The 24,821-nt window shown below is 41.0% G+C and overlaps 1 protein-coding gene across 2 annotated transcripts in view; it reads right to left on the bottom strand.

Annotated features, from left to right (window-relative positions):
- Sh3yl1 (SH3 and SYLF domain containing 1) overlaps positions 1 to 24,821 on the bottom strand; it is a 37,834-nt gene that overhangs the window by 9,186 nt on the left and 3,827 nt on the right. The window contains exons 1-8 of one of the 2 annotated variants that reach the window (XM_041630331.1): positions 20,031 to 20,130; positions 18,875 to 18,985; positions 17,700 to 17,813; positions 15,621 to 15,685; positions 9,472 to 9,584; positions 7,042 to 7,170; positions 5,288 to 5,450; positions 4,562 to 4,637 (exon numbers count right to left, since the gene is read on the bottom strand). In XM_041630331.1, the coding sequence (XP_041486265.1) occupies positions 4,562 to 4,637; positions 5,288 to 5,450; positions 7,042 to 7,170; positions 9,472 to 9,584; positions 15,621 to 15,685; positions 17,700 to 17,813; positions 18,875 to 18,985; positions 20,031 to 20,100 (841 nt within the window). In that variant the 5' untranslated portion in view covers positions 20,101 to 20,130. Of the gene's footprint in view, positions 1 to 4,561; positions 4,638 to 5,287; positions 5,451 to 7,041; positions 7,171 to 9,471; positions 9,585 to 15,620; positions 15,686 to 17,699; positions 17,814 to 18,874; positions 18,986 to 20,030; positions 20,131 to 24,821 lie in introns of those variants that run through there. The other variant, XM_041630332.1, reaches the window with a different exon arrangement.

The following is a 24,821-nucleotide window of genomic DNA, read 5'->3' as shown; positions in this document are numbered from 1 at the left end:
GAATGAGAGAAGGAAATCACCATAAGAATAAAGAATAGATAACCAAAAGAAGAATAAAGACAGTGTCTGAAGGAAACCATCAAGAGAGTATGTGAGTGTCTTTCCCTTAACCCTCCCAGATAAAGCAGTCTTAGTATGCACCGCCTCTGTGGATGCTCTTTGAGCCTTGCTCTGCTGAGGATTCATCCAAACCACCTAAACTAAACCAAGAAGAGATCAACATCCTAAACAAACACATAGCAAATAAGGAGCCCAAAATACTAATGAAAAGCCTTTTGCTTGTGGGGGGAAAAAAGCTCAGGCCAGATGGATTCACAACAGAAGTCTATCAGACTTTCAAAAAATATCTATAACCAATACTTCTTAAATTGTTCAAGACAACAGAAACAGACGAGCACTTCCAAACTCCTTCTGTAAAGCAAGTATTACTATGATACTCAAACTAAATAAAGATACAGCACCAAAGAAGATGATAGGCCAATATACCTGATGAACATAAACTCAAAAATTCTCAATAAAATAATTATAAAACAATTACAGGGTTATATAAAACAAGATCATCCACAACAATCAAGTTAGCTTTACCCCTGAGATACTGGAATAGTTCAATATATATAAGTCAATAAATGTTATAAATCATACAAATGTACTTAAAGACAAAAAGAATCACAGTATCATCTCAAAAATAGGACCTTGACATAAAACATCATGCCTTCACAACAAAAGTACTAAAAAATAGTAGACCAGGAAGGTACATACCTGAACCTAAATAAGGTTATATATGACAAACCCATAGCCAACATCATCCAAATGAAGAAAAACTTGAAGCAACCTCATTAAAATTAGGAATGAGACAGGTCTGTCCACTATCCCCACTTCTTTTCAATATAGCAATCGGAACCTAGCTAGAGCAATAAGACAAGAAAAGGAAAGGAAAGTGATTCAAATGAAAAAAAATAAGTCAAATTATTCCTATTTATAGATGATTTGATATTTTACATTAAGAGATCACCAAAATTCCACCAGAAAACTTCTAGAAAAAAAACACTTTCCACAAACTGGCAAGATACAAAGTCAGTTTCCTTTTTAGATACCAGCAACAAACATCCTGAGAAGATCATTTAAACACTCCTATTAACAATAGCCCTAACACACACACACACACACACACACACACACACACACACCAAAAAAGAAGGAAGAAAAGAAAAAAGACTATCAAAAGATGGCTCAGTGGTTAAGAAAACTGCCTGCTATTCCAGAGAACTTGAATTTGGTTCCCAGTATGCACGTGACAGCTCACAACTGCCTATTAACGCCCATCCCAGGGATCTAACACCCTCTTCTGGTCTCTATGTGTACTGCACACATCTGATACACACATACACATGCAGACAAGACACCAATACAAATAAGATGAAAATAATTAAAATATCTAGGAATAAACCTAATCAAGAAGGTAAAAGACCTCCTACAATGAAAACTTTAAATCTCAAGAAAGAAATAGATGAACACATTATGTGCTGGAAAGACCTTTGTACTCACAGACTGGCAGGATTAATACTGATAAAATAATGACCACCCTACCAGAAGCAATTTAGAGATTCAATGCAATCAAATTACATTCTTCACAGAAATATAAAAAAAAAGTCCTAAAGTTCATATGGAGCCACAAAAGACCCTGGATAGCCAGAGAAATCTTGATAAAAAAGAAGAGAGGTTCAAGCTATATTAGCCAGATTTCAAGCTATATTATAGAGATAAAGTAATAAAAACAGTATGGTACCAGGGAAAAGGACAACATGTAAGTCAATGGAACTAAATAGAATTTGTGCGTACATAATTATGATTATCTAGCATTTGACAAAGATGCCAAAAAATATACACTGGAAAAAAAGACAGTTTCTCTTACAAACACTGCAGTGAAAACTGGATGCCCGCATGCAGAAAAATGCAATTTGATTAGTGTCTATGATACTGCACCAAAATCAACTTTAAATGCATCAGAGACCTCAATGTGAATCTTGAAACGCTAAGACTGATAGAAGAAAACATAGGCAGAACCTACAAGATAAATGTGTAAAAAAGGGATTCTTGAATGGGACTACATTTATCCAGAAACCAAGGTCATCGATGGACAAATAGGACCTCATGAAACTAAAGTATATCTGTGCGGCAAAGGAAACAATCATGAGAAAGTCTAAGGAGTGGAGAGACTAGACGGTTAATATCCAGAATACATAAAGAACTCAAAAAAAAATAAAGGTAACAAACCACCCAATTAAAAAGTGGGCCAAGGATCAGAACAAAAAGTCTTCAAAAGAAGAAAAAGAATGGACAAACGGTAAAGAAATATCTTTAAATGTTTAACACCCCCCCCCCTTTTTTTTGTTTTGTTTTTTGTTTTTTGTTTTTTCGAGACAGGGTTTCTCTGTGGTTTTGGAGCCTGTCCTGGAACTAGCTCTTGTAGACCAGGCTGGTCTCGAACTCACAGAGATCCGCCTGCCTCTGCCTCCCGAGTGCTGGGATTAAAGGCGTGCGCCACCACCGCCCGGCTCCCCCCTTTTTTTTTTGAGATGGGGTTTCTGTGTAACTTTTGAGCCTGTCGTGGAATTCGCACTGTAGACGAGGCTGGCCTTAAACTCACAGACATCCACCCGCCTCTGCTTCCTGGGTGCTGGGATTAAAGGTGTGCGCCACCACCACCTGACTCAACATTCTTAATAATTAGAAAAGGCAAATAAAAACTACTTTCATATTTCATCTTACTCTCGACAGAATGGCCAAGATCAAGAAATGTAAATAACTGACACCAAAGGCTAGAGAAGATGTGGAAAGGGAGAACCCTTGTTCACTGCTGGCAGAATTACAAACTGATACAGCCACTATGGAAATCAGTGTGGAGACGTCGCAGAAGCTAAAAGCAGAGCTACCATGAGCCAGCGACATTACTCTTTGGCATATGTCTGGGAAAGAAGTGAAACTATGAAATTTGCAAGGAAACAGATGAAACAAGAAAACATGGCACTGAATGAGGCAACCCACACCCAGAAAGACGATCGCCACATGGTTCCCTTTACTTGTGACTTAGGATGTCAGCACATATCCTGGAGAGACCCGCCCTCAGACCAGAAAAGTAAAGAGGGACAGTGGGGCACAGGAGAAAGAGCACTGCAGAGGGAGGCAGCAGGCCAAGGGCACTGTGAGGGGGGCATGGGAAAATGGGCTTGGGGAAAGAAGGTAATGCAGAGAAGACAGAAGGAAGGTACTTAGCACTAAGGATGCTTGAAAAAGCCATAGGGAAACATATACTCTCATGGGTACATACAAACACACATACACGAAATATACATATTTGTAGTTTAAATGAAGTTACATCACTTGGGGTGAAAATGATCCCTTCAAGAGCCAACTATAGACTTGCTACCATCACCCAATGCTAGGCATGGGAATCCTCTCTTCCATCTGTTGGTTAGGGGAGCCCAAGAGTCTCCAATAACATTACATTACAGCTATTATGCCCTTTGTTGTCTCCCAGAACTTCAAGGTAAGATCCTACTGCTGAAAACACCACTTTGGACATGGCTTGGTGGAACTGAGCTGGAATCAACCTGGTACCTTCTTCCCTGAGGAATACTGGAAGCTCCTAGGCAAGCTGCCAAGGGAGAAAAGCAATAAGTCCTACCTGTCTATAAAGTCTATGAACTCAAACAAGGACCACCCTGGTAAGATATTCCCTGTGGTGCAATAGCTGAGTTTTACAGCTAGTGGCAACGGACAGCCATCAAACTGGATTTAAGCCTTGCTAAGTATATATACAAACAGAAAACTAAAAAGGAAGAGGTTATAAATTTGAAAAGGAGTTGGAAAAACACAGGCGGAATTAGAGAGATGAGAAGGGGTGGAAATGACATAAAGACAGTGCTCGTATATGAAAGCCTTAAAAAAATCTTTTAAAATTACAACGGATACAACAAGAAGAAACCTGAATGGTTATAAAATCTAATTTCACCTAGCTTAAAAACACTTCATGGAGACCCTGTACTCCTAGCAATATACAGCAAAATAAATTAGACATTTAAAGATTCTTTTATCTTTATTTTATCTATATTAATGGCTTGCCTGTGTGTATGTGAACTACACATGGGCATTGTCTGCAGACACCTGAAGAGGGTGCCCCATGCCACAGAACTAGAGCTACAGTTGGTTCGGAACCACCAAGCGGGTCTTAGGAGTGGAGATGAGGGTCCTCTACATAAGCACCAAGTGCTATTAACTGCTGAGTTATTTCTTAAGCCGTATATGATTTTCAAAGTTTCAATATAAATTTCATTGTAGATTTAAGACAATATCCTATGAATGAGAGAAGTCATCACAAATTACAGCAGAAACTCAAATATGAAGCTCTATGTTATGACGTAGAAAAAGCTGAACATTGACTTTTCTCTTAAATGCTCATAGTTCTTCAATTTGATATTGAAATATAACAATAGTACTCATTTTCTTAATATGTAAAGATTGCTAAACTACTGTTATATTTAAGCTGCAGTAAAGTACTTACTCTGGGGGCCATTTGGCTGGACGGGAGCTAGGGATTGCTGTGGTCTTGATGATGGTTTTGGAGGTAATTCCTTAGCCTGGAAGACACATGAAGAAATACACAAAGTTTTAAAAATCTGTTTTTATTTATGAGAATAGGATGATTTTTGCCTCTAGCCTGTTTACTGAGCAGGTTTCATCCTCTCTGTTTATTATCTGGGCTCCCAGAAACTCATGTGTATAGACAGGACTGGACGAGAGACTTGGCTGGGGGTTCATCCAGTTTGTACTTGCACTTGAGACCCCTTCCCTTTGACATTCGTGCGTGGTCTAGTACACGATTGCACTTAAGCCTACTCCTCCTTGGACATCTGTGTGTGGTCTCCAGGGGCTGCAAGTCCAGTGATATGGGAACAGTCAGCAGAGAAAGTGGTGATAACTTCAACTCTATACTTCACTTTCACTCTGCACAACAGGGCTCAAGTGGAGACCAAGGGAAGAGAGGTCCAGCTGGTATTGGTTCTCTAACATTACCAGACTTCATCTTAAGAGACATGTGATTATAGAAGACAAACTATTCTTAAAATATGTACAATGTCAAAACTTTGGGGCATTTTTGAGGACTTTACATAAAGAAATCATAAAGGAAGCTCAGTATACCAATGGGAGCTTGATATCAGAGATCGTGGGTCCTAAGACTGAAATGCCTTAAGCTCATGGAGACAGACAGGAAGCCTTTCGACAGTACCTTCTTCTGCTCCCGCGCTGCCTTCCTCAGATTGATGCGCTGCCCTTCGTTTTCATACTTCTCAGTAAAGGAATTGAGGATTTCATAAAGATCTTCGGCTTGAGCAGGCTGTGGAACATCTCCAAACAAAATGTCGTAAGCTCGAATGTCCTGACAGTAAAATCTAGTAAACACAAAATTAAGAACATGTCTGTAACATATACAGACGTGCTTTGGGGGTAAATATAGGACATTGACATAAATGGGTAATTACTCTTATGAAATCCGTCAGATACCACAAGACTTACCCCGTTTCTAATCCTTAGATACACCCCAAACCCACTTTCTAAATCAACGAACATAAATATTGATATATACTTTTCTCCATAAAAGAACATGCCAACTAACACCTAACACACACATTTATAAGGAAATACATAAAGTACACATATTTTCATAAGATTTATCTTCATGCTTTTCTACAAAATAATTACTATACATGGCTTTATGATTTCTTTAAAATGCTTGCTTTTTCAAAATTAAAAATCTGCCTTGCAAGTTTTAAAGACTTGCAGTTCTTTAAAGGGATTATGGGAGGCAGTTTACCTAGGATTTAGCTGAGCTTTAGAAAGAAGACTGCCAAACACCTACGATGACGAGTTCCTAAAAGCATTTTCAAGTTCATGAAAGTGGACAGACACATCACTCTTGCTTCTATAAGATAAAGATTTTTGCAAACCTTCATTTCCGTCATTCAGACTAGCTCTGATTTATATGTAGGATAGCAGTATGATATTTTACTCTTAGAAAAACTGGTGTGGGAATTCACTCCTTCATTGCAATATTAGTCCTACTGACAGGGCCCTGTGGGTCACCAGGATACTGGCTCCCTTAAGCGTGTGATTCTGGTATTGCTGGTGTGATTTCTCAGATCCACTGGAGGAAAAACTATCCAGACACAAGATTAAAGAAGCTCTGAGACAACAAAAAATAGTTTAAAAATCAAATTGGGTTTTGAATCAAAATTTGTTTCTATTTTGTATGGAAGAAGACAAACCCACAGTCTGGTGATAGGAATACTCCTTCATAGCGAGGCACTTCTAACAAATCCACAAGACTATCTGCTGTGCTCACTATAAGGCTTGGTAATGTCATACTGTTTCCTAGTTGAATTTTCCCGGCCATCAATTTATGTGCTTATTATAATGTCAAGGCCCTCTCCTCTGCAAAAAACTAAAACAATATAGCTACAATAAATACATGTCATGACTGTAATCTTATTTGGCAAAAGAACACTAAGGAGGAACCGGGGGTAGTTGAAAATATTAGTACGAAAAATGTAATGTTTTGCTTGTTTTTTCTCTCTGTTTTATTTTCACAAGCATATACTACTTTTTGACTTATTTTATTATATTTTATGTATTTGCCTGTGTATCTCTGTGTACCACATGCTCATTGGTGCCCTCAAAGGTAAGAAAATGGGATTTATTCCTTGGAACTGGAATTATAGTTGATGATTATGAACCACCACGTGGGTGCTGGAAACCAAACCTAGGTCCTCTGTAAGAGCAACAAGTGCTCTTAACTGCTGTGCCATCTCCCCAGTCCCAAGAAATAATAATTTCATGTTTAAAATTTTAAATAAAGGCCTTGCTGCATTTAAATTATTATGTAAGTGTACTCATAAACTCCTAAACTACGACAAATTTTGAATTATTATCTCCTCATCACACACTTTAAAAAAAATCAGTCAAAGTCACTCGGCATGAACTTACTTCCGATTAGTCTCTTTCCTTTCAATCAAACAGCTTCCTTCCAGGGAGATGCCAGCAAAGAGGCCCCGGGATTTGCAGTAAGTGAAGACAGCTGCAGAGCTCCTCAAGGCCACATTTCCTTCCAGGTTCCTACAACAGAGGGCACACCAGGATGACTGCTCACCACTCAGGGTCTGTGTTCTCAGGCCATGGACCAGGATGACTGCTCATCACTTGGCCATGGGGTCTGTCTTCCTAGGCCATGGACCAGGATGACTGCTCATCACTCAGGGTCTGTGTTCTCAGGCGATGGACCAGGATGACTGCTCATCACTTGGCCACGGGGTCTGTCTTCCTAGGCCATGGACCAGGATGACTGCTCATCACTCAGCCACGGGGTCTGTCTTCCTAGGCCATGGTTTTCTTTGTCTAGAGCTTTCAGGCGGCTTGAAGAGAAGGCAGTTGTGGAAGAGCGTATCACATAAAACAGCTGTAGAAGGGCTGGTGGCCTGGTGGGATTGCACTAGAGAGAGACATTTGGGAGCTACCCCTCTCAACCAGAGAAACGCATCTCAAGAGCACTGAGAGTAAGGATTCTTCTTCCGTAGAACATTTTCAGATGGTTTATTGTTTAACTTCCATAAACAGGTAGCAATTCTAAATCTCTAGCCTGATATACCCAAGAGATGCCCTATCATATGACAAACGCATCTGTTCAACTATGTTCATAGCAGCATTATTTGTAATAGCCAGAACCTGGAAACAACCTAGATGTCCTTCAATGGAAGAATGGATGAAGAAAGTGTGGAATATATACACATTAGAGTACTACGCTGCGGTAAAAAAACAATGACTTCTTGAATTTTGCATGCAAATGGATAAAAATAGAAAACACTATCCTGAGTGAGGTAACCCAGACCCAAAAAGATGAACATGGGATGTACTCACTCATAATTGGTTTCTAGCCATAAATAAAGGTCACGGAGTCAATAATTGGTGATCCTAAAGAAGCTAAATAAGAAGGTGAACCCAAAGAAAAACATATAGTTATCCTCCTGGCTATGGGAAGTAGACAAAATTGCCAGGCAAAAAATTGGGATCTTGGGGGTGGGGTGGGATGGGGGTATGGGGAGATGGGGAGAGAAAAGTGAGAAGGGGAGGATGGGGAGAACTTGAGGAAACAGGAGGATTGGGATAAAGGAAGGTTGGATAGGGGAGCAGGGAAGCACAAATCTTAGTTAAGGGAGCCACCTCAGGGTTGGCAAGAGACTTGAACCTAGAGTGGCTCCCAGGAGCCCAAGGCGATGTCCCCAGTTAGTTCCTTGGGCAGCTGAGGATAGGGAACCTGAAATGACCCTATCCTATAGCAATACTGACGAATATCTTGCATATCACCATAGAACCTTTATCTGGTGATGGATGGAGATAGAGACAGAGACCCACACTGGAGCACTGGACTGAGCTCCCAAGGTACCAATGAGGAGCAGAAGGAGGGAGAACATGAACAAGGAAGTCAGGACCACGAGGGGTGCACCCACCCACTGAGACAGTGGGGCTGATCTATTGGGAGCTCACAAGGCCAGTTGGACTGTGACTGAAAAAGCATGGGATAAAACCGGACTCTCTGAACATGGCAAACAATGAGGGCTGATGAGAAGCCAAGGACAATGGCATGGGGTTGTGATCCTACTTCATGTTCTGGCTTTGTGGGAGCCTAGCCAGTTTGGATGTTCACCTTCCTAGACATGGACGGAGTGGGGAGGACCTTGGACTTTCCACAGGGCAGGGAACCCTGACTGCTCTTTGGACTGGAGAGGGAGGGGGAGAGGAGTGGGGGGAGGGGGAGAAGGGTGGGAGGAGGGGGAGGGAAATGGGAGGCTGGGAGGAGGCGGAAACTTTTTTTTTCTTTTTCTCAATAAAAAATTTAAAAAAAAAAAAGAAATCCTACTTCTTTGTAACACAAATGGGGGCCTGCTTATTGTTGGGGTTTTTGTCCTACCTGATACCCCACAAATGTTTAGCCCCAAAGAAAATCACACTTAGGTCTCCATAAATTATAAGCTGATTGGCCCATTAGCTCTAGCCTCTCACTGGCTAACTCTCACATCTTGATTAACCCATTTTTCTGATCTTTGTTAGCCATGTGGCTCAGTACCTTTTTCAGTGTGGCAGATCACATCCTGCTGCTTCGGTGATCTAGGCAGGAGTGGGGGGGAAATCAACTTCTTCCTCCTTCCCAGAATTCTCCTGTTCTCATTGCATCATTTCTACTTCCTGTTTGGTTTTCCCACCTAGACTTCCTGCCTGGCCAATCAATGTTTATTTAAAACATTATTGACAGAATACAGACAATTCTCCCACACCACTTCTTCATTTCCATTCAAATTTCTTCTTAATATGCCCCAAACTGTGACTTTTTAAGTCTTTAGAGTTTGGAATCTATTTACTCACCTGCCCAGGGGCCCGACTGCTACAGTAAAGTTCCCTCCGAGAGTCAGGTTTCCACCCTTTGCAAAGGCTTCTACTGCTCTGTCATAATTCAGAATTATCACCAAATCCGACACCTGAAATATAGAAACTTGCTCATTTATAAATAGCGATTCTGCCCGATGTAGTGGTGTCCACCTTTAATCCTAGCACTTGGGACACACAGGCAGGTCTATCTCCATGTGTTTAAGGCCATTCTGGTCTGCAAATCAAATTCCAGGCTGCTCGCAAGTCTACTATCTCAGCAAACAAAGAGCAGCTCCCCCCACTAATAAAATTTAGCCAGACCTAAATATTGCATAATGTATGCATTGATTTAAACTCAGCTATACCATTTGTAATGTAAACTTTCAATGTAGATGGAAAGCCAGATACGAAGGGATACCATTACTTTGAACAGATAAGGCCAGAAGCCAGCCTTGTACAGGTAATAATGGCAATGACCTGTGTGCCATTCAGCCCTCCTGACAACAGGCAATACAGCTGAGACATTAGCAGTTGCTCTATCTGCAAACTGTCACAGCAATAACCAGAACAGATCAAGACGGTGAAGACAGAATGTGCTTTGATCTCAAAATAAACTTCTACAAAAATCTAGTCTCATAGGATGCAGACAGGGGACTTCATGTCGGACTTCATTCTGAGATGATTTCTGCCCTAACTCTGTGAGTAGCTGCACACTTAACCACCCCGACACTGCATGTTAGGTGTTTGAATGGTATCAGCTGACTTCCATTAGTAATGCTTAAGGCAGTAACTTATTTCTTCTCTAAATGAGAATAGAAACTAGAATAAGGTTCAAGTGACTGGTTAGGCCAATACAATATAGAGTTTGTTTTTCAAATTCATAATGGCCATAGGAAGTCCAAAGTTAGACAAGAAAAGGAGTATCACCCATAATGTGTGAGGCCTCACTGGAGACCACAGTGCTGATTCCCAGTTTTCCTCCACCTTAGGGTGATACATTAGGTGGTGTATTGATTTGATTTGCTACCCTGAAGTCTTAGCACAGAACCTACGTCACCCAACTGTCAGGAGGATCAGATAACCACATCATCTGTATCTGTAAAATTGAAGACACAGTGACAGGAACTAAGAAACTGGGCTCAAAATGGGAACTCTGGGTATGAACTCCACTAAATGATGCCAATGAATGTGCAAGCCTATGTTCTTCTCTGTAATGCTGGCGTGTCCACATAGCCATCCTCCACTGTCTGAGGAAAAGAAATTATTTGTAAGGCCTATATGGCCACAAAACAGTGAAACACCAAAGCCAAGCAGATCCTATAAGATACCTTGACTTGTATAGTTTTTTAAATTTTTATAAATGTTTTCCAATCAATGTTTCATTCCATGTACAGAAAAATCTTTTTTTCCCCCTCCTCCCACCCTTCTCCCCCTCAGAAAAATCTTAGCATCAGAAATATTCATGATATAAGAAGGTTCTTGATACATGCAAACGTCTTCTCAACTCTTGCCAATTGTTAGGTCCAAAATCCCCCTTCCCCACCCTCAATAAGGGTACCACTGTCCTAAACAGAAGGACTTTGCCCAGGTAAACAGAATGATGAAAGCCTAAAGGTGGGGTTTCTGTTAACAGAAAAGCAGATCTTCTAAAGCCTACCCTTAACCCTTGAACAGCTTCCCTTAACCTCCCACAAAGGTCAACTACATTGGTCAAGAGCACCTAGTCTACCCAGACAGCCTGTATCAACCTGCTGACTGCCAGACAAAATATGCTTGCATTTCCAGCATTTTTCTCATCTCTCTGACCCCCTACCCCAGATAGGGTCTTGGCAGTTTGATCCCGAATAACTCTTTTTGCACATGGAGCATCACTTACACCAACCACTCTTCTTCTTTGACACATGGACAACTTCTGAGAATGGCAGTGTTAAATGACAGAATGGTTTATTGTTTCTTTATTGTGGCTTGTTTGCTTGCTACAGAGTCTCACTCTGCAGCCAATGCTGGCCTTGAATTTACAATCTTCCTGCCTTGGTCTCCTGAATGCTGGGATTACAGGCCTGTCCATTATACCTCATTTCCTTGTACAAATTTAAGCACTTCCTACAGAAATTAGATAACCGTGTATCACAGGCGTGTGGAGATAACAACCTTTCATTGTTTGGTACATTCACACTCAAAAAATGTGCATTTCTTTCCAGAAATGCTATACTATTTGCTGTGCACTGTCTAATGTAAGTGTTACATCTCTGAGGGAAAAGGTTTCCCCAACAGAACTGTTTCAGTTCTGAGAAAAAGGCATCTGGCAGTATGGTGCCAAGAAATATCACAAAGTCACGCCACACAACAAGTCTCACAGAAGAGACTTATTGGGAAAGACATAAAAGGGTGGCAGTCTCTGATCCAGAAAGCAGGGGCAGGGAACTGAGCAGGAGGTAGGCTAATATAGGGTTTCTTGGAGGAGGCGTTTTCCAGGGTGGAGATTTCCACAGTGGGATTGGTGGGTTTTCAAGGTCAGGGACTGGGGAGTTTTGGTGGCTTTTCAAACCTGGAAGCAAGTGTGGACTTTTTACCTCACACTTAGAACAGCTCAGGACAGTTAAGAAAGGTAAAGCAGCTCTTGGAGTCTACTTAGGAAAAAGTCAATCTGCTTGGTATTTGGTGTCTTTGCAGTAAGAGTAGGCTGAGCCTGTGTCCTTTTTGTGATGCCACTAGTGTAACAGTCAACAGTCAAGGGCACATATGTCGATAGCTGAAAATAAAAGCAGAAAAGTCTTCCTGAGGAAGGCTGAGCAGCGGAGCAACACTGAGATAGTAGAAGACAGCACTGGAGAATCTGATAAAAGTTTGAATGTTTCATATAAAAATTTAATTTAAAAGATACAAGTTTTTCAATTAAATAAGTCCTTAAACATAAGAGCTAAAAAATGACAGTAAAATTTGAGGGATATGTTCTATGGTGTCCTTTCTCTAAACTACTGTTGTGAAATCACATGGGACCTGTGTCAGTTCCCTGGGTTGCTAAGGAGGTCTTCCCATAATCTCAAGTCTGGCTCAGGGGTGACCCTTGACAACTGGCAGCTAGTCCCAACTGTGAGCACTGGTAAGAAGCCCGGGGTACTCCTCCTTTGGCTCCTGTCGTGTAACATTGAAGCATTCCTTCCTGCCATAAGCTCCTTAAACAGGAAGGCAAACAACTCAAAGTAGCTTCAGGAAGTCCCTGAAACTAACTAGATTCACTAGGCTCCTCCCTGAAAGAGTAAGTAACAAAAACTTAAAAGTCTGCCTCAAATGGGAGGAAGATGAGTAGCAAAGAAGACTCTTGGAGGAGAAAAGCTGCTGTGAGGGCTAAAGTTATGTTTTATGTTTTAATTACTATGCTTAAGAGATCTAGAAAACAAAAAAGGCTTCTAACCTATAAGTTCTACTTGCCCGAAAACAGATAACTTTCCGGAATGCTGGGGGTTGTTCATGTAATACAAGCCATGTATATTCACATCAGTAAACAAGGTTGGCTCTCCCAGCTGCACACAATGTGCTTGATTACATGTAGGTGGAAGGTACACAGACAAGAAGACAGAGGCGAGAAGTACGTAGCCTTGCGGGCTTTACCTCTATAAGCCTCTGTTTAAATGCAATTTAGGGCCACTCTCTGGGAATCCCAGGTATGAACCTGGCCAGTGTCTACTTTCCTGGCCAGTATTTAATAAACCCTGCTTCAAATTTGGCTCAAAAATTGTGGTAGTGGTCTTATTCTCAACTGGTGGGATTGTTACTGCAAAGAAGACTCTTGAGATCATCTAGAAAAAAGCTAAAACCAAAAGAGCTGTCTTGAGGAGGTTTGGACCAACTGAGGCACCTGCACAGGGCACCCTCCAGCCTGGTGAGCTGTTTACAGGCTGCAGTGTGCTGCAGGTCCGCAGCTTTGTGAGCTGGCACCCATGCTGGGGTGGACTTTGATGACGCACCTGTCTCTGAGTCATTTCTGCTCCTGTAATAACCCTCACCCATGTTACTGGAAATAACCGCAATAAAACTCACTGGTTCACCAAGCTGGACTTTGGTGCTGTCTGTGTTTTGGTCTGTTGTGGGTTCCCTATTTGGAGTGAGTAGATGTGTATAGCATCTTCCCAAGAAAAGTTGTCACACAGCACTCCACACTCACACCTCACAGAAGACACATTGTCTTTTCTTCCCATTCTCCCTCACCCGCCACCCCCGCCCCCTTGGCTCGGTCTGGAAGCTATGCAACTTCCCTCTGGTGTTGTTATTTCAGGAATTCATACGTTTCTCACACCTAATTCTGAGGCATGGCTGTTCTCACCACACAAATCAGATATAGGGACTGTCTCACATCGTCCAGTCGTCACTAAGAAGCTCTGTTCTTGGGTGTTTGAAGACTAAACTCTGAGCTCTGACAATAAAGGCCCAGTAATAGTCCCTCTGTAAAAGACTGAGTTGGCCGGTGCCCCTACCACTATCAAACACCTATGACAAAAATACAGTAGTTTGTAGTGAGAGCTCTGTCAGTCAGATTATTCTAAGACAGGCTGAAGGCAGTGTCATTTTTTAGTGCTTTGGACTTTACTGTCATTTTCCTATAAAGAAAATGTTAAATGTACTGAACACAAATCATGGCATTATCTCCTTACATACTGACTTTCAAAACTGTTACTTCTTGGAACAGATTACCCATTAGGAAAACCGGGAGGGAATATTGTAATCACTGAATAAATGTGTTGATGATGTGCTGTCTGGTCCTGTCCACCCCCACCCCCAGCTCTTTTAGGCATTGGCATTTCCAAGCTTGCTTCTTCTGAGATAATCCTTTTTACCTTCTTGGGACTCCTCTATCCTAACCCTGTGGTCGGCCTTTGTTATTACCGCACCAAACCGGGATAATCTTATCAATTATAAGTACACATCAAACCAAGGAAAAAGAACAACTTGATGACATCATTTCCCAAATTCCTTTGGATACCTAGGTTTCATGGTGTTCTGTTTAATGTTTTAATAGCTACTATAAGTTTTTAAAAGGACAAAAGGGAAAAAAAATTAGAGGTTTGACTGAAAAAGGAGCCAAGATCTCCAAGTCTCGTAGACTCATTATATTATCAGTAACTTGATGTCTTTGTATGATGGGGAATACTTATTAAGGTTTCATGTTGTCTGCCCCCATCTGCAGACAAACACAAACTGGCTACAGATATGTAGGTAACTGTGTTTCATTTTATAGAGATTAAATATCTTTTGGGTACTGATAATACTGAAAAAAATGTCATATGCTTAGCTCACTGAAAAGCTGTTTCTGGAGAGAGGTTTTGGTTCACCCACTTCAGACCCAAGCATGTTTGTCTCAAAGTTTCTTCCAGAGATTCTGTTCTGGGTCAGGTTGGCCCCTTGACTCTGTGACAGGGAAGAGAACAGAACAGCCCAAGAAAAAGGCACTGTATGCTTAAGAACAGCTAAGAATTAAACTACTTTCAGATCAAGGTCACCATTATTGATCTCAAGACATACAGGTGCCTATAATAATGGGATGCATATACATGGAAAGGACAAAAGGAACTCTCGTCTAAAGCCTTTCAAAAACCTCCAGCATCGCAGTCAGCTAAATTCTCTTGGGTGCTATAAACATCAATTTATCCCAGATGCTGTAGAAATCATAAAAACTACCTTATATTTTCTCTGAGGTTTACTTGGAAACTTACAAATCCTAATGGTTTATCTGTATGTACACAGGCAATATTAAGGAAGAGGGGTAGTGACATCAGGACTGGAAGTCTAGGTAGCTGATCTACAGAAAGGAAACTACCAAGAGAAGGCACTGGGGGCCACAGCTGCTGGGAACACCACCTCCAAGGTTCCAAAGTGCTGTACATGGTGCAGATAAAACCCAGAAAAGCAGAACTCAAAGGCTTTGTGTTTATGTTGACTTGAATATATACAACAGTTTATAGAGAAGACCAAAGACAGACAAGTTCATAGGATGGGAGGGACAGAGAGAAGAGGAGCGGAGAGGGAGAGGGAGGCAACCTTCCACAGGTGTCAGAAGCAAAGTAAGGGCACAAAGAAGCCTTAGTTCCATTGTGCTGTATTTGGGCAGCCTTTGGGGATCGTGACAATGGTGTTGACAGCCCACTTACCTCTATTCCTATTTCAAATCCTCCACCAAGGCCAGCAATCCCAATGGCTGAAGGTGCAGACCATTCTGACAAAAACAGATAAAAACATTGTAACATAAAACATCTGTCATATGAAGAAAAATATTTTTTCAAAGGCTCATACATCTTGTACTTTAAAATCTTTTAAAACTTAAAGGTTTTTTAAAAAAGATATTAAGTATTAATCAAGATTGTCATAGTCACAAATTCATGTGTCACATGCTTTTCCTAATAAATCACATTAAACTAAATTGTGACCCTAGTATGCACTTAACATATACAATATCTGATAATTTACTACTATCAATATTTTTAAAACTTAACTGCTGAGCACAATTGTATCATAGACAGAAGTGATCAAGAGTCAAGAGTTTGTCTCAATCACTACCAGAGATGGGTCACACAACTCTACTGTGTGGCCGTGACTACTGGTTTCAGCTCCTCTGTGCACAAGAAGTTTCCTTTATAACTGTAAACTAAGCACAGAAATTCGACTTGGAATTTTAGGATTGGTGTGTACTTACTTTTTTCCTGTAAAGAAACAAATCTAGAAAAACAATTTTTATTTTGGTATTGAGAGTGTTTATAAATGACACTTCTTCTGTGCTGACCTTCCTTTGCAAGGGAGCACATCCTAGGCAAGCATTAATTATGGATACATGTAGAATTAACCTGCCAGTGTTTGAAGAGTTTTGATTATAGGATCCAGTTCCTGAAACTCCCAAAGCTGCTTTCCACGCCTATGCTGAGAAATGCCTACCTTCCAGACCTCTTCTCTGGGATCAGGAACTTGCCTGCCTTATTGGGGCAGCCTTTCAGCTAGTCTCTGCAGGTGTATAGCAGCTGTTCTGGAAGATGGGGCAAAGAAATTTCGCTTCTGAAAATAATAGATAAACGGAGTGCGGTTGGGAGCAGGGGTGGCGAGGTTGGTAGAGGCAGACCCTCACTTTTCAGCGACTAAGCTGTCTTGGCAGTGGATAGCAGACAAATCTGCAGAGCCGTCCTGTGGAGACTAGTCCTCCTCTAACAGGAACCCTCTCGGAAGGTGCCAAATCTGTGTTTGGTGTCACTGCTGAGACGTCTACCCTTGAGCATTTGGGAAATATGTCAAAAAAAAAAAAAGAGCTTCATATTTTCCAATTTTTAAATATTTAAGATTTTATTATTTTAAAATGTGACAATTAAAAAAAAAACAAATTAACTGAAGTGGTTAAGGCCTTTTATTAAAGAGCCAGCAAAAGCAAAGTGGCTGTTGGCCACAGCACTGGAGTTACGATGAACCCTAAAACCCAAGGCCACCCTGAGCTTCGAAAATAGCTACGACTGTTGGAAGAGAACCCCACTGTCTCTGCAGAAACAATGCCTCCAACCCAGGGACATGTTTACCAATACCTGCGCTTACACCTGAAGGTATAATTGACTGCTGTTAAAACAGTTACTGATAGAACAATGTGTTCCCTTACATGAGGAGCAGCACAGGTTGAGCTGAAAGGCACCTTCGTTGGTTCTGACATGTAACTAAGTGTATATATCTATATCTATAGATAGATAGATAGATAGATAGATAGATATATCACAAGCATTGGTTCTTAGGATTCTTAGCAAATGCATTTCGGATTTGTCTCTGACAAATCAAACAACAGCTTTTAGCCTAGAAAGCAATGTTATAAGATGGTTCTGCTGGGAGGAGAGGGGTAGTTCTTCAAACGTCACTGTCTTCCAGAGAAGCAAAGTGGTTTACAGATTACTTTCATAAACAGAAGAAACTGGCTTTCCCACAAAATTGAGGAGCAAGAACTCACATTCAACAAGAAAAATGTGTGTAGTATGTTCAAGGGAGTGTTCCATGGAAAGCCTACAAAATGTGATGGAACATAGTCAGATACACCTTGAGTACCACCTAGTAATAATCATAGGCTAGCTTTTCTGCTTGCTTCCTGACATGCACTACACGTTTCAAGAAGAAGCATATGGCGGATTCGCAGGACATGCTCTCTGTGAGAGCATCCTCAACAGATGCAGAGCACAGAAGATTGAAAGTCTCCACCAGTACCAACTTACTTCCATCTGGAAGACGCGCCAGGACAATCCCACTGCCTCCCCTGGCTGTCACCAGGAATCCAGCTTTAATCACAGACAACACTGCAAGTCCTTTTGCTTTTGCAATCACGTGGGCTGCAAACAAACAAAATAGCAATGACTGAGGGGCCGCTGGCAACTGAGCTTTGATATTAGAGCTATATAACTGAATTTTTTTTTTTCGGTTGTTGGAGACAGGGTTTCTCTGTGGCTTTGGAGCCTGTCCTAGAGCTAGTTCTTCTAGACCAGGCTGGCCTCGAACTCAGAGATCTGCCTGCCTCTGCCTCCCGAGTGCTGGGATTAAAGGCGTGCGCCACCACTGCCCAGCTAAATTCATTATTAATAAGAAATTTTGGATTTGACAACAAAATTAAATGATTCGTTGTTCCAAAAGGTTTTCCCTTTAAACTCATGATCTGTTTGAACTACTACTTTATACTGAAACTCTAATTCTCCTTACAATACCAGTTTGTTCCCATTTCAGAGTTCACTTAAAATGAGAGCTATAACTGCAGGTATCCACCAAAGCCACAGCATCACCCGTATTCACTCTGCTTAGTGGCAAGGGGAGATCTGAGTTTGGTGAGCGACATCAGCACATGTGTGGACATAGGAGTTAAAGCCGCACCCTCAGCACCTGCTATGTATCATTTCAGAGTTAACGCTGCTGTTGATGATGGCTTTGGACAAAAATAACAGCGTCACTCAGGAGAACAGGAAGCCATTTATGGAATTCATCAGAAGTACAGACCAAATTCTCTTTGGTGCCTTTTGCTTACACACATAAAAGATATTGCTATTGTAAATACAATTTCCCTATTTGTGAAAAAAAAATTATGAAGTGCTTTAAAAAGCTTAAATCATAGAAATTTACCTGAGAGGTTAACTAGTAGTTTTGAAAGTCTGTTTGTAAATTCCCCCCAAATTGAATGTTAAAAAGCTGAAGGGAGCAGAGACTCCAGGGTTTAGGCTGGCACCTCGAAGCAAAGTGAGGGAGGATTTTTCTGTTGACTGGCACTTTGCCTACCGGAAGAGCACAGTGCTGTCCCTCTGAGGGCTGAGATGAGGGTGGTCTAAATGTCTGCTTGTTTTCGTAGGACAGCTATGGAGAGATGCTAAGCAATGTGGAAGACAAGCATATTTAGAAATTTACCTACCAGGAATAATCTTATCAGGTCCATTTCTGGAAGTTATTTCTGTGAATTCTCTTAATATCTTGGCTGCCTTCTTTGCTTCTGATTTCAGATTAGAAGGTATAGGGTTATTCACTGAAAGATAAAAAATAATACTGCAGTAGGGGAAAAAATTTAAGTCCGAATGTATTTCAGCTTCATTCTTCTCTCATATGATTAAGTATTTAAAGTGCAAAAGTTACCAAAGAGAATGACTTCGAGGCCTCATTTATTGTTTAGCTCATCTCTGTTTCCTTAAGTTGTGAAACCTTGCAGATGCTAACACTAAACACTCAAACTCTCACCAATTATGGAAGTATCGAATCTTGGGATCCTAGATGAACGCTGACTAGCCTTTTCTTCTTACTAAGTATCTTCTCCTCATAATTACATTGCCTTAGTGTTAATAAAAAATTGAATTTGAGGATGAGCAAAAGATACACTTCACAATTGTCTTTAATAGATATAAAATTTGATACAGTTTGGCTTTTCTTATCAGAAATTTTGGAGATGGTTGGCTGTCACAAGTAAAACACAGAAATTGAGTTAGTATGTCCAGGAATATATTCCTGCTCTTATACAACATTTTATATTCCCAGTGCAGATGTGTTTTTGTCATAATAGGATGCATGCAACTCTTGAACTCCATAGCATGGTGGAGAAGGTAGGCTGTAGTGGTATTGTTTGTGTTTTCACAAATAAAGCTTGCCTGAACATCAGAGTGCAGAGGTGTGCCACTAGAGGCTAGGTGGTGGTGGCACACACCTTTAATCGCAGTTCTTGGGAGTCCCACACCTTTAATCCCAGCACTAGGGAGGTGGAGACAGGAAGGAATATGGCTGGGCAGAGAGAGGAATATAACGAGGGAAAAGGCAAGAGCTTAGGGCAGTCTGAGGTTTGGTGGAGACAGAGGAAGTCTGGAGATGTGGTCTGAGGACAGGATCTCCCCTTTGGTCTGGGCAATAGAGGTAAAAAAAATGCTCTAGTGACTGATGCTCTGCCCCTCAGATTTTTAGCACTAACCCCATATCTGACTCTGGGTTTTTATTATTAATACTAATTAGAATTGGTGCTAGAGTGGACCATTCTCTTGTCTCTGGATGAGCAAACATAAGCATGGACAAAGTCCAGGTGAGCTCACCAGCAGTGGTCCTCATCTGATTGTCTGTGGTCATCACGTATTTCAGATGGGAAACGTTGAGGACATCCATACCACCATTTCACCTGGTGATGGAAACACACTAAAAACAGAAGGAATGACCAAGTAATACAGGGGAGGGAAAGACTCTCATTTAGCAAAGTATAGAGCTGTCAAATTAAACAGTATGGATGCACTTTGGCAGCTGGTGTGTTTGAAATATGTAATTTATTTTAAAAGTGGGAACTGAAATAGAGCCATGGCAGAGTCTTGCTTGTTTTCCTTGGAAGCTAACAATTTGCTTCTTTGTGGCCCAACACAGGAGCATCAGTAAGGATAAAGTTATGGGAAACTCCATCCCCATGGTACTTTTGGGTGGAGAAGTACATCCTCAGTTTACGAAAGCAAAATGAACTGTATATCCTGTGTGCTGTACTCCTTTTCCATCTCAACAGTATGCATGGCATTCTGCATTTTATTACCTAGTTTTATTTCAGAGTATTTAAATATTGCTTCTCAAATTTACCTGTCTTGTTGATGAAGTTCATACAATAGTCCCATCTCCTTTAAACACTTCTAGTTTGCCCATCTGTAGCATCAAACTGATTTCTCTCTATCAGTTTTGTCTGTATTTGAATTTCACATAAGTGAAAGTCACAAGAGTCCAACCTTTCCTAACTACCTTATTTGATACACCATAAAATAAGTGGGAATCATATATTGGGCAGAGATCAGAGATTCATCTTTTTGTCTCCTGCCAGGCTGTATTCTTACATGTGAGAACATAATTTAGTCCTCCATATTTTCTGAAACAGTTATGTTGTTTCCAGCTTGGGGCTAATCCAAACTAAACTGCTATATATATATATTCCTATGATGGTCTGTTGTGCAGAAATGCTTTATTGCTTTTGGGGGCCAATTATATTCACACTACCAAACCACGACCAGTGTGTGAAGGCCAATCGGATTAAAGCTGAAGCAGTGCTTCTTTTACAAAGTGTGTTAAGAATTGAAATGGTATCTTGGTGGATTTTCCCTTTGATGAGTATGTAGTGTCCTTTCCCATCTCTTTTGATTAGGTTTGAAGTCCATTTTATCAGATACTAAGATGCTTTTATTAGCTTGCTTCCTAGGTCCATTTGCTTGGAATAACTTTTCCATCCTTTTACCCTGAGGTGATATCTATCCTTGTTAAGATTTGCTTCTTGGATGCAGAAGAAAAATGGATCCTGTTTTACTGCCCATTTTGTTAGTCCAAGTCTTCTCATAGGGGAATTAAGAGCGTTGATGTTGAGAGATAACAAAGATCAGATTATTGATTCCTGTTTGTTTGTTTATTTATTTATCTGTGTGTGTGTGTGTGTGCATGCTTCCATTTCTTGATTTTACTGTTTTGAAATTCTTTATTTCCTGCATTTTCTTGGGTACCGTTAACCTATTTAGGTTTGAGTTTTCCTTTTAGCATTTTATGTAGGGCTGGATTTGTAGATAAATATTGCTTAAGTTTGGCTTCATCATGGAATATCTTATTTTCTCCAAAGTTTTCTGGTTATAGTAGTCTGGGCTGACATCTATGGTCTCTTAGAGTCTGCAGGACACCTGTCCAGGCCCTTCTGGCTTATAAAAGTTTTCATTGAGAAGGAAAGTGTAATTCTAATAGGTCTGCCTTTATATTACTTAGTCTTTTTTTTTCAGCTTTTAATATTCTTTCTTCATTCTGTACATTTACCGTTTTGATTATTATGTGCTGAGGGGGCTTTTTTTTTCTGGTCCAGGATATATGGTGTTCAGTATGCTTCTTGTATCTTTACAGGCATCTCCTTCTTTAGGTTAGGAATATTTTCTTCTATGATTTTGTTGAGAATATTTTCTGGCTCTTTGAGCTAGGTTTCTTCTCCTTTTTGTATCCCTATTAATTCTTTCATCATGTCTCAGATTTTCTGGATGTTTTGTTTCCAGAATTTTTTAGATTTAACATTTCCTTTGACCAATGTATCCATTTCTTCTATCGTGTCTTCAGTGCCTGAGATTCTCTCTGCTATCTCTTGGATTATGTTGGTGAAATCTGCTTCTGTGGTTCCTGCTTGAGTTTCTAAATTTTTCATTTCCAGATTCCCCTCAGTTTTAGGTTTTCTTTACTGATTCTAGTTCCACTTTCAGGTGTAAGTAGAGGTTTCTCTCCTGCCTGCTAATTCCTGAAGAGCCATTCTGAGGCTTAATGTTAATTACAAATTGCTTGACCTATTAGCTCAGGCTTATTATTAACTAGCTCTTACAACTTAAATGAACCCATTTCTATTATTTCATATTTTTCCACAAGGCTCATGGCTTGTTACCTCACATCTCACTTCTCCAGGTGGCTGCTGGCATTTCCCCACTCCACCTTCTTTCTCCTTCTATCCCTGCTTAGATTTCCAGCCTGGCTCTATTCTGCCTGGCTACTAGTCAAATCAGCTTCTATATTAACCAGTGGTAAGAAAACATATTCACAGCAGACAGAGCGGCATCCCACATCATTCAGGCCTTGAACAGTTTTATTCATCTCCTTCCATGGTTTGTTTTCATAAATTTTGTTAAGGGATTTATTCATTTCATCTTTAAGGATCTCTATCATATTCATAAAGGTTGTGCCTCAGCTATGTTGGAATACTCAGGGCCTGCCATGGCAGGGTTGCTAATCTCTAGTGGAGACATATTCTCTGGCCATTATTGTGTTTTTACAGGGGCAAATAAGCATCTGGGATTGGGAAGACTGTAATTCAAGGTGCTGATATCTGTCCTCTTCTTTGTTGGATGGGGGCTTTGCTCCTTGGTTTTTGTTTCCTCTCTGTTTCTTAGCAGAGAGTATAGTGGCTATGAAATTTTTCTTGGGTCCTAATAGGTGTGGCCACTGGGGTTCTAGATAAACTGTGTTTCTGAGTATTGGGAGCTGACACTTAGGAATGGGGATGGACTGGGTGAGTAGATGAGGGGGTCAACAGAAAGGCAGAAAGCAGGGTGTTCCACCAGGATCTGTTTAGTCATCTGGGAATGGGGACAGAGTGAGGAGAAGCAATAGCAGACGGTCTGGTACAGGGCTGAGGATAAGACTGGGGATTGGCTTTAAAGGAAGCGGTGAAGATCTGTTCTTAGTCCGCTTGCTTCCCTGGTCATAGTGGCCTGCAGGTTCCCAGAGAAGGACTTTTGAGGTTGGGGGTTGGGGCAAAGCAATGGGTGTGTGTGTGGGGGGGGAGTTTGGAGGGGAAGATCTGTGTGAGCCATTGGAGATGAGGACAGTGGGGAAGGGAGGCTGCAGCAGGTATTTTCCTGCAGAGTCAGGGATGAGACTGAGAGATTGTATTTGGAGGAGCAGAGGGAAAGGAGAAGATTCGCAGTTAGCCTACCTGGTACCCTGGTCAGAGTGCTTATTTCTATTTGTTATGGTTCTGTTAAAAAAAACATATTGCCCATTTAAAAATGTGTATTGTCTTGTTTTTGTAAATTATCCTTACATATAATGAATATCTAACACCCAAATATAAATATGTATTTGTGTATATAAACACATACATACCTCGAATATTTATCAAAATGATTCGTCTGACCATTTTTTCAGTGGCATCATCTTAAACCACAGGGCATCATTTCCTATAATACACTTAAAATTTCCTCCTCTATTTTTGCTTCTCCAATTCCAGATCTATTTGTTTATCTGACTTTTTTCCCAAATGTGTCACTGAGGGTTTGGTCCTTTTCTCTCAGCCCATACCACCCCTTGTCTCTTTCTGCATGTGCTGATATTCCTTCAAGTTCACAATCTTATTTTTCTTTCAGATATGCCCTTTAAGCAACAATGAACTCTTTCCTCAAAATGCTATGCCTTCAGCTTCAATTATTCTGCTTGCTTCTCTCCTCTGCATGTCTTTCCTGGTGACATTCATGCCATCTTTTGAGTCCTTGAGCTCATTGGACATCCCTGCCTGTATCTGCATCATCAATGTCATTTCAAGTCCACCTTGACTGCCTTCTCCAGGTTCCAGGTTCCATCTTCCTGTTCAGTCACTTCTAGTAGTTTGATGAGTGCTAGACACCCTGACAGTGGTAATTTATGAACGGAAGGTTATGCTTTGCTCTAAGTTCCTTCGTGCTGGGTGGCTGGATAGCTTCAGGCTCTGCCATGTCCTGGCTGACTTCCTTCTGAAACAGTGTTTGATTCCATTTTGAATGCATGAGCCAGGACGACACTTCAGTAACACATCTGAACATGTAGATACCATTAACTTCCCAGAACCAACAACAAGGCAGACTGATAAACTATTCGTGCAAAGTAAGAAGTACTGTCTATGAGCTGACCGGCGTAGATTGGGAACACGTGGAGGAAACACATTAAAGCAGCTCAGAAAAGCAGGCTCCTGACCTCAAGAATGCATCAGACCAATAAAGGATTCAACACCCTCGTCTGGATAACATAAAAGCTGAGGCGTCTAATACCAGTAACGCCCATTGTCCTGTCTGTCTGGGTGTGGGTGTGAGTTCACGCGGAGTCGTTGAAACTCAGAGACCCCTTGAGAATGAATTTAGCCTTTAGCGGTCACAGGGGTCTCCAGTCTTAGTGGACTGAAGACAAGATCACTCTCCTAAATCGGGTACCCCCAGAGGCTATTGTTGAATGAATTCCCACAACAACCCATGATACAGCAGAATCCAGCTGCTTATTATCTGACCATTTGGTGAACACACACAGGAAAGACGGGTGAAAATCTCCTGTTTCCAGAGCTTCAGCTTAGCACATTCGCTTCTATGGGAGTTCCAATC

Source organism: Microtus oregoni, unplaced genomic scaffold (genome assembly GCF_018167655.1).
Source record: "Microtus oregoni isolate MIOR12 unplaced genomic scaffold, Mior012 000034F_ref0000314, whole genome shotgun sequence".
In the NCBI taxonomy this organism is placed as follows: Eukaryota; Metazoa; Chordata; class Mammalia; order Rodentia; family Cricetidae; genus Microtus; species Microtus oregoni.
This window is presented reverse-complemented; position numbering and strand designations above follow the sequence as displayed.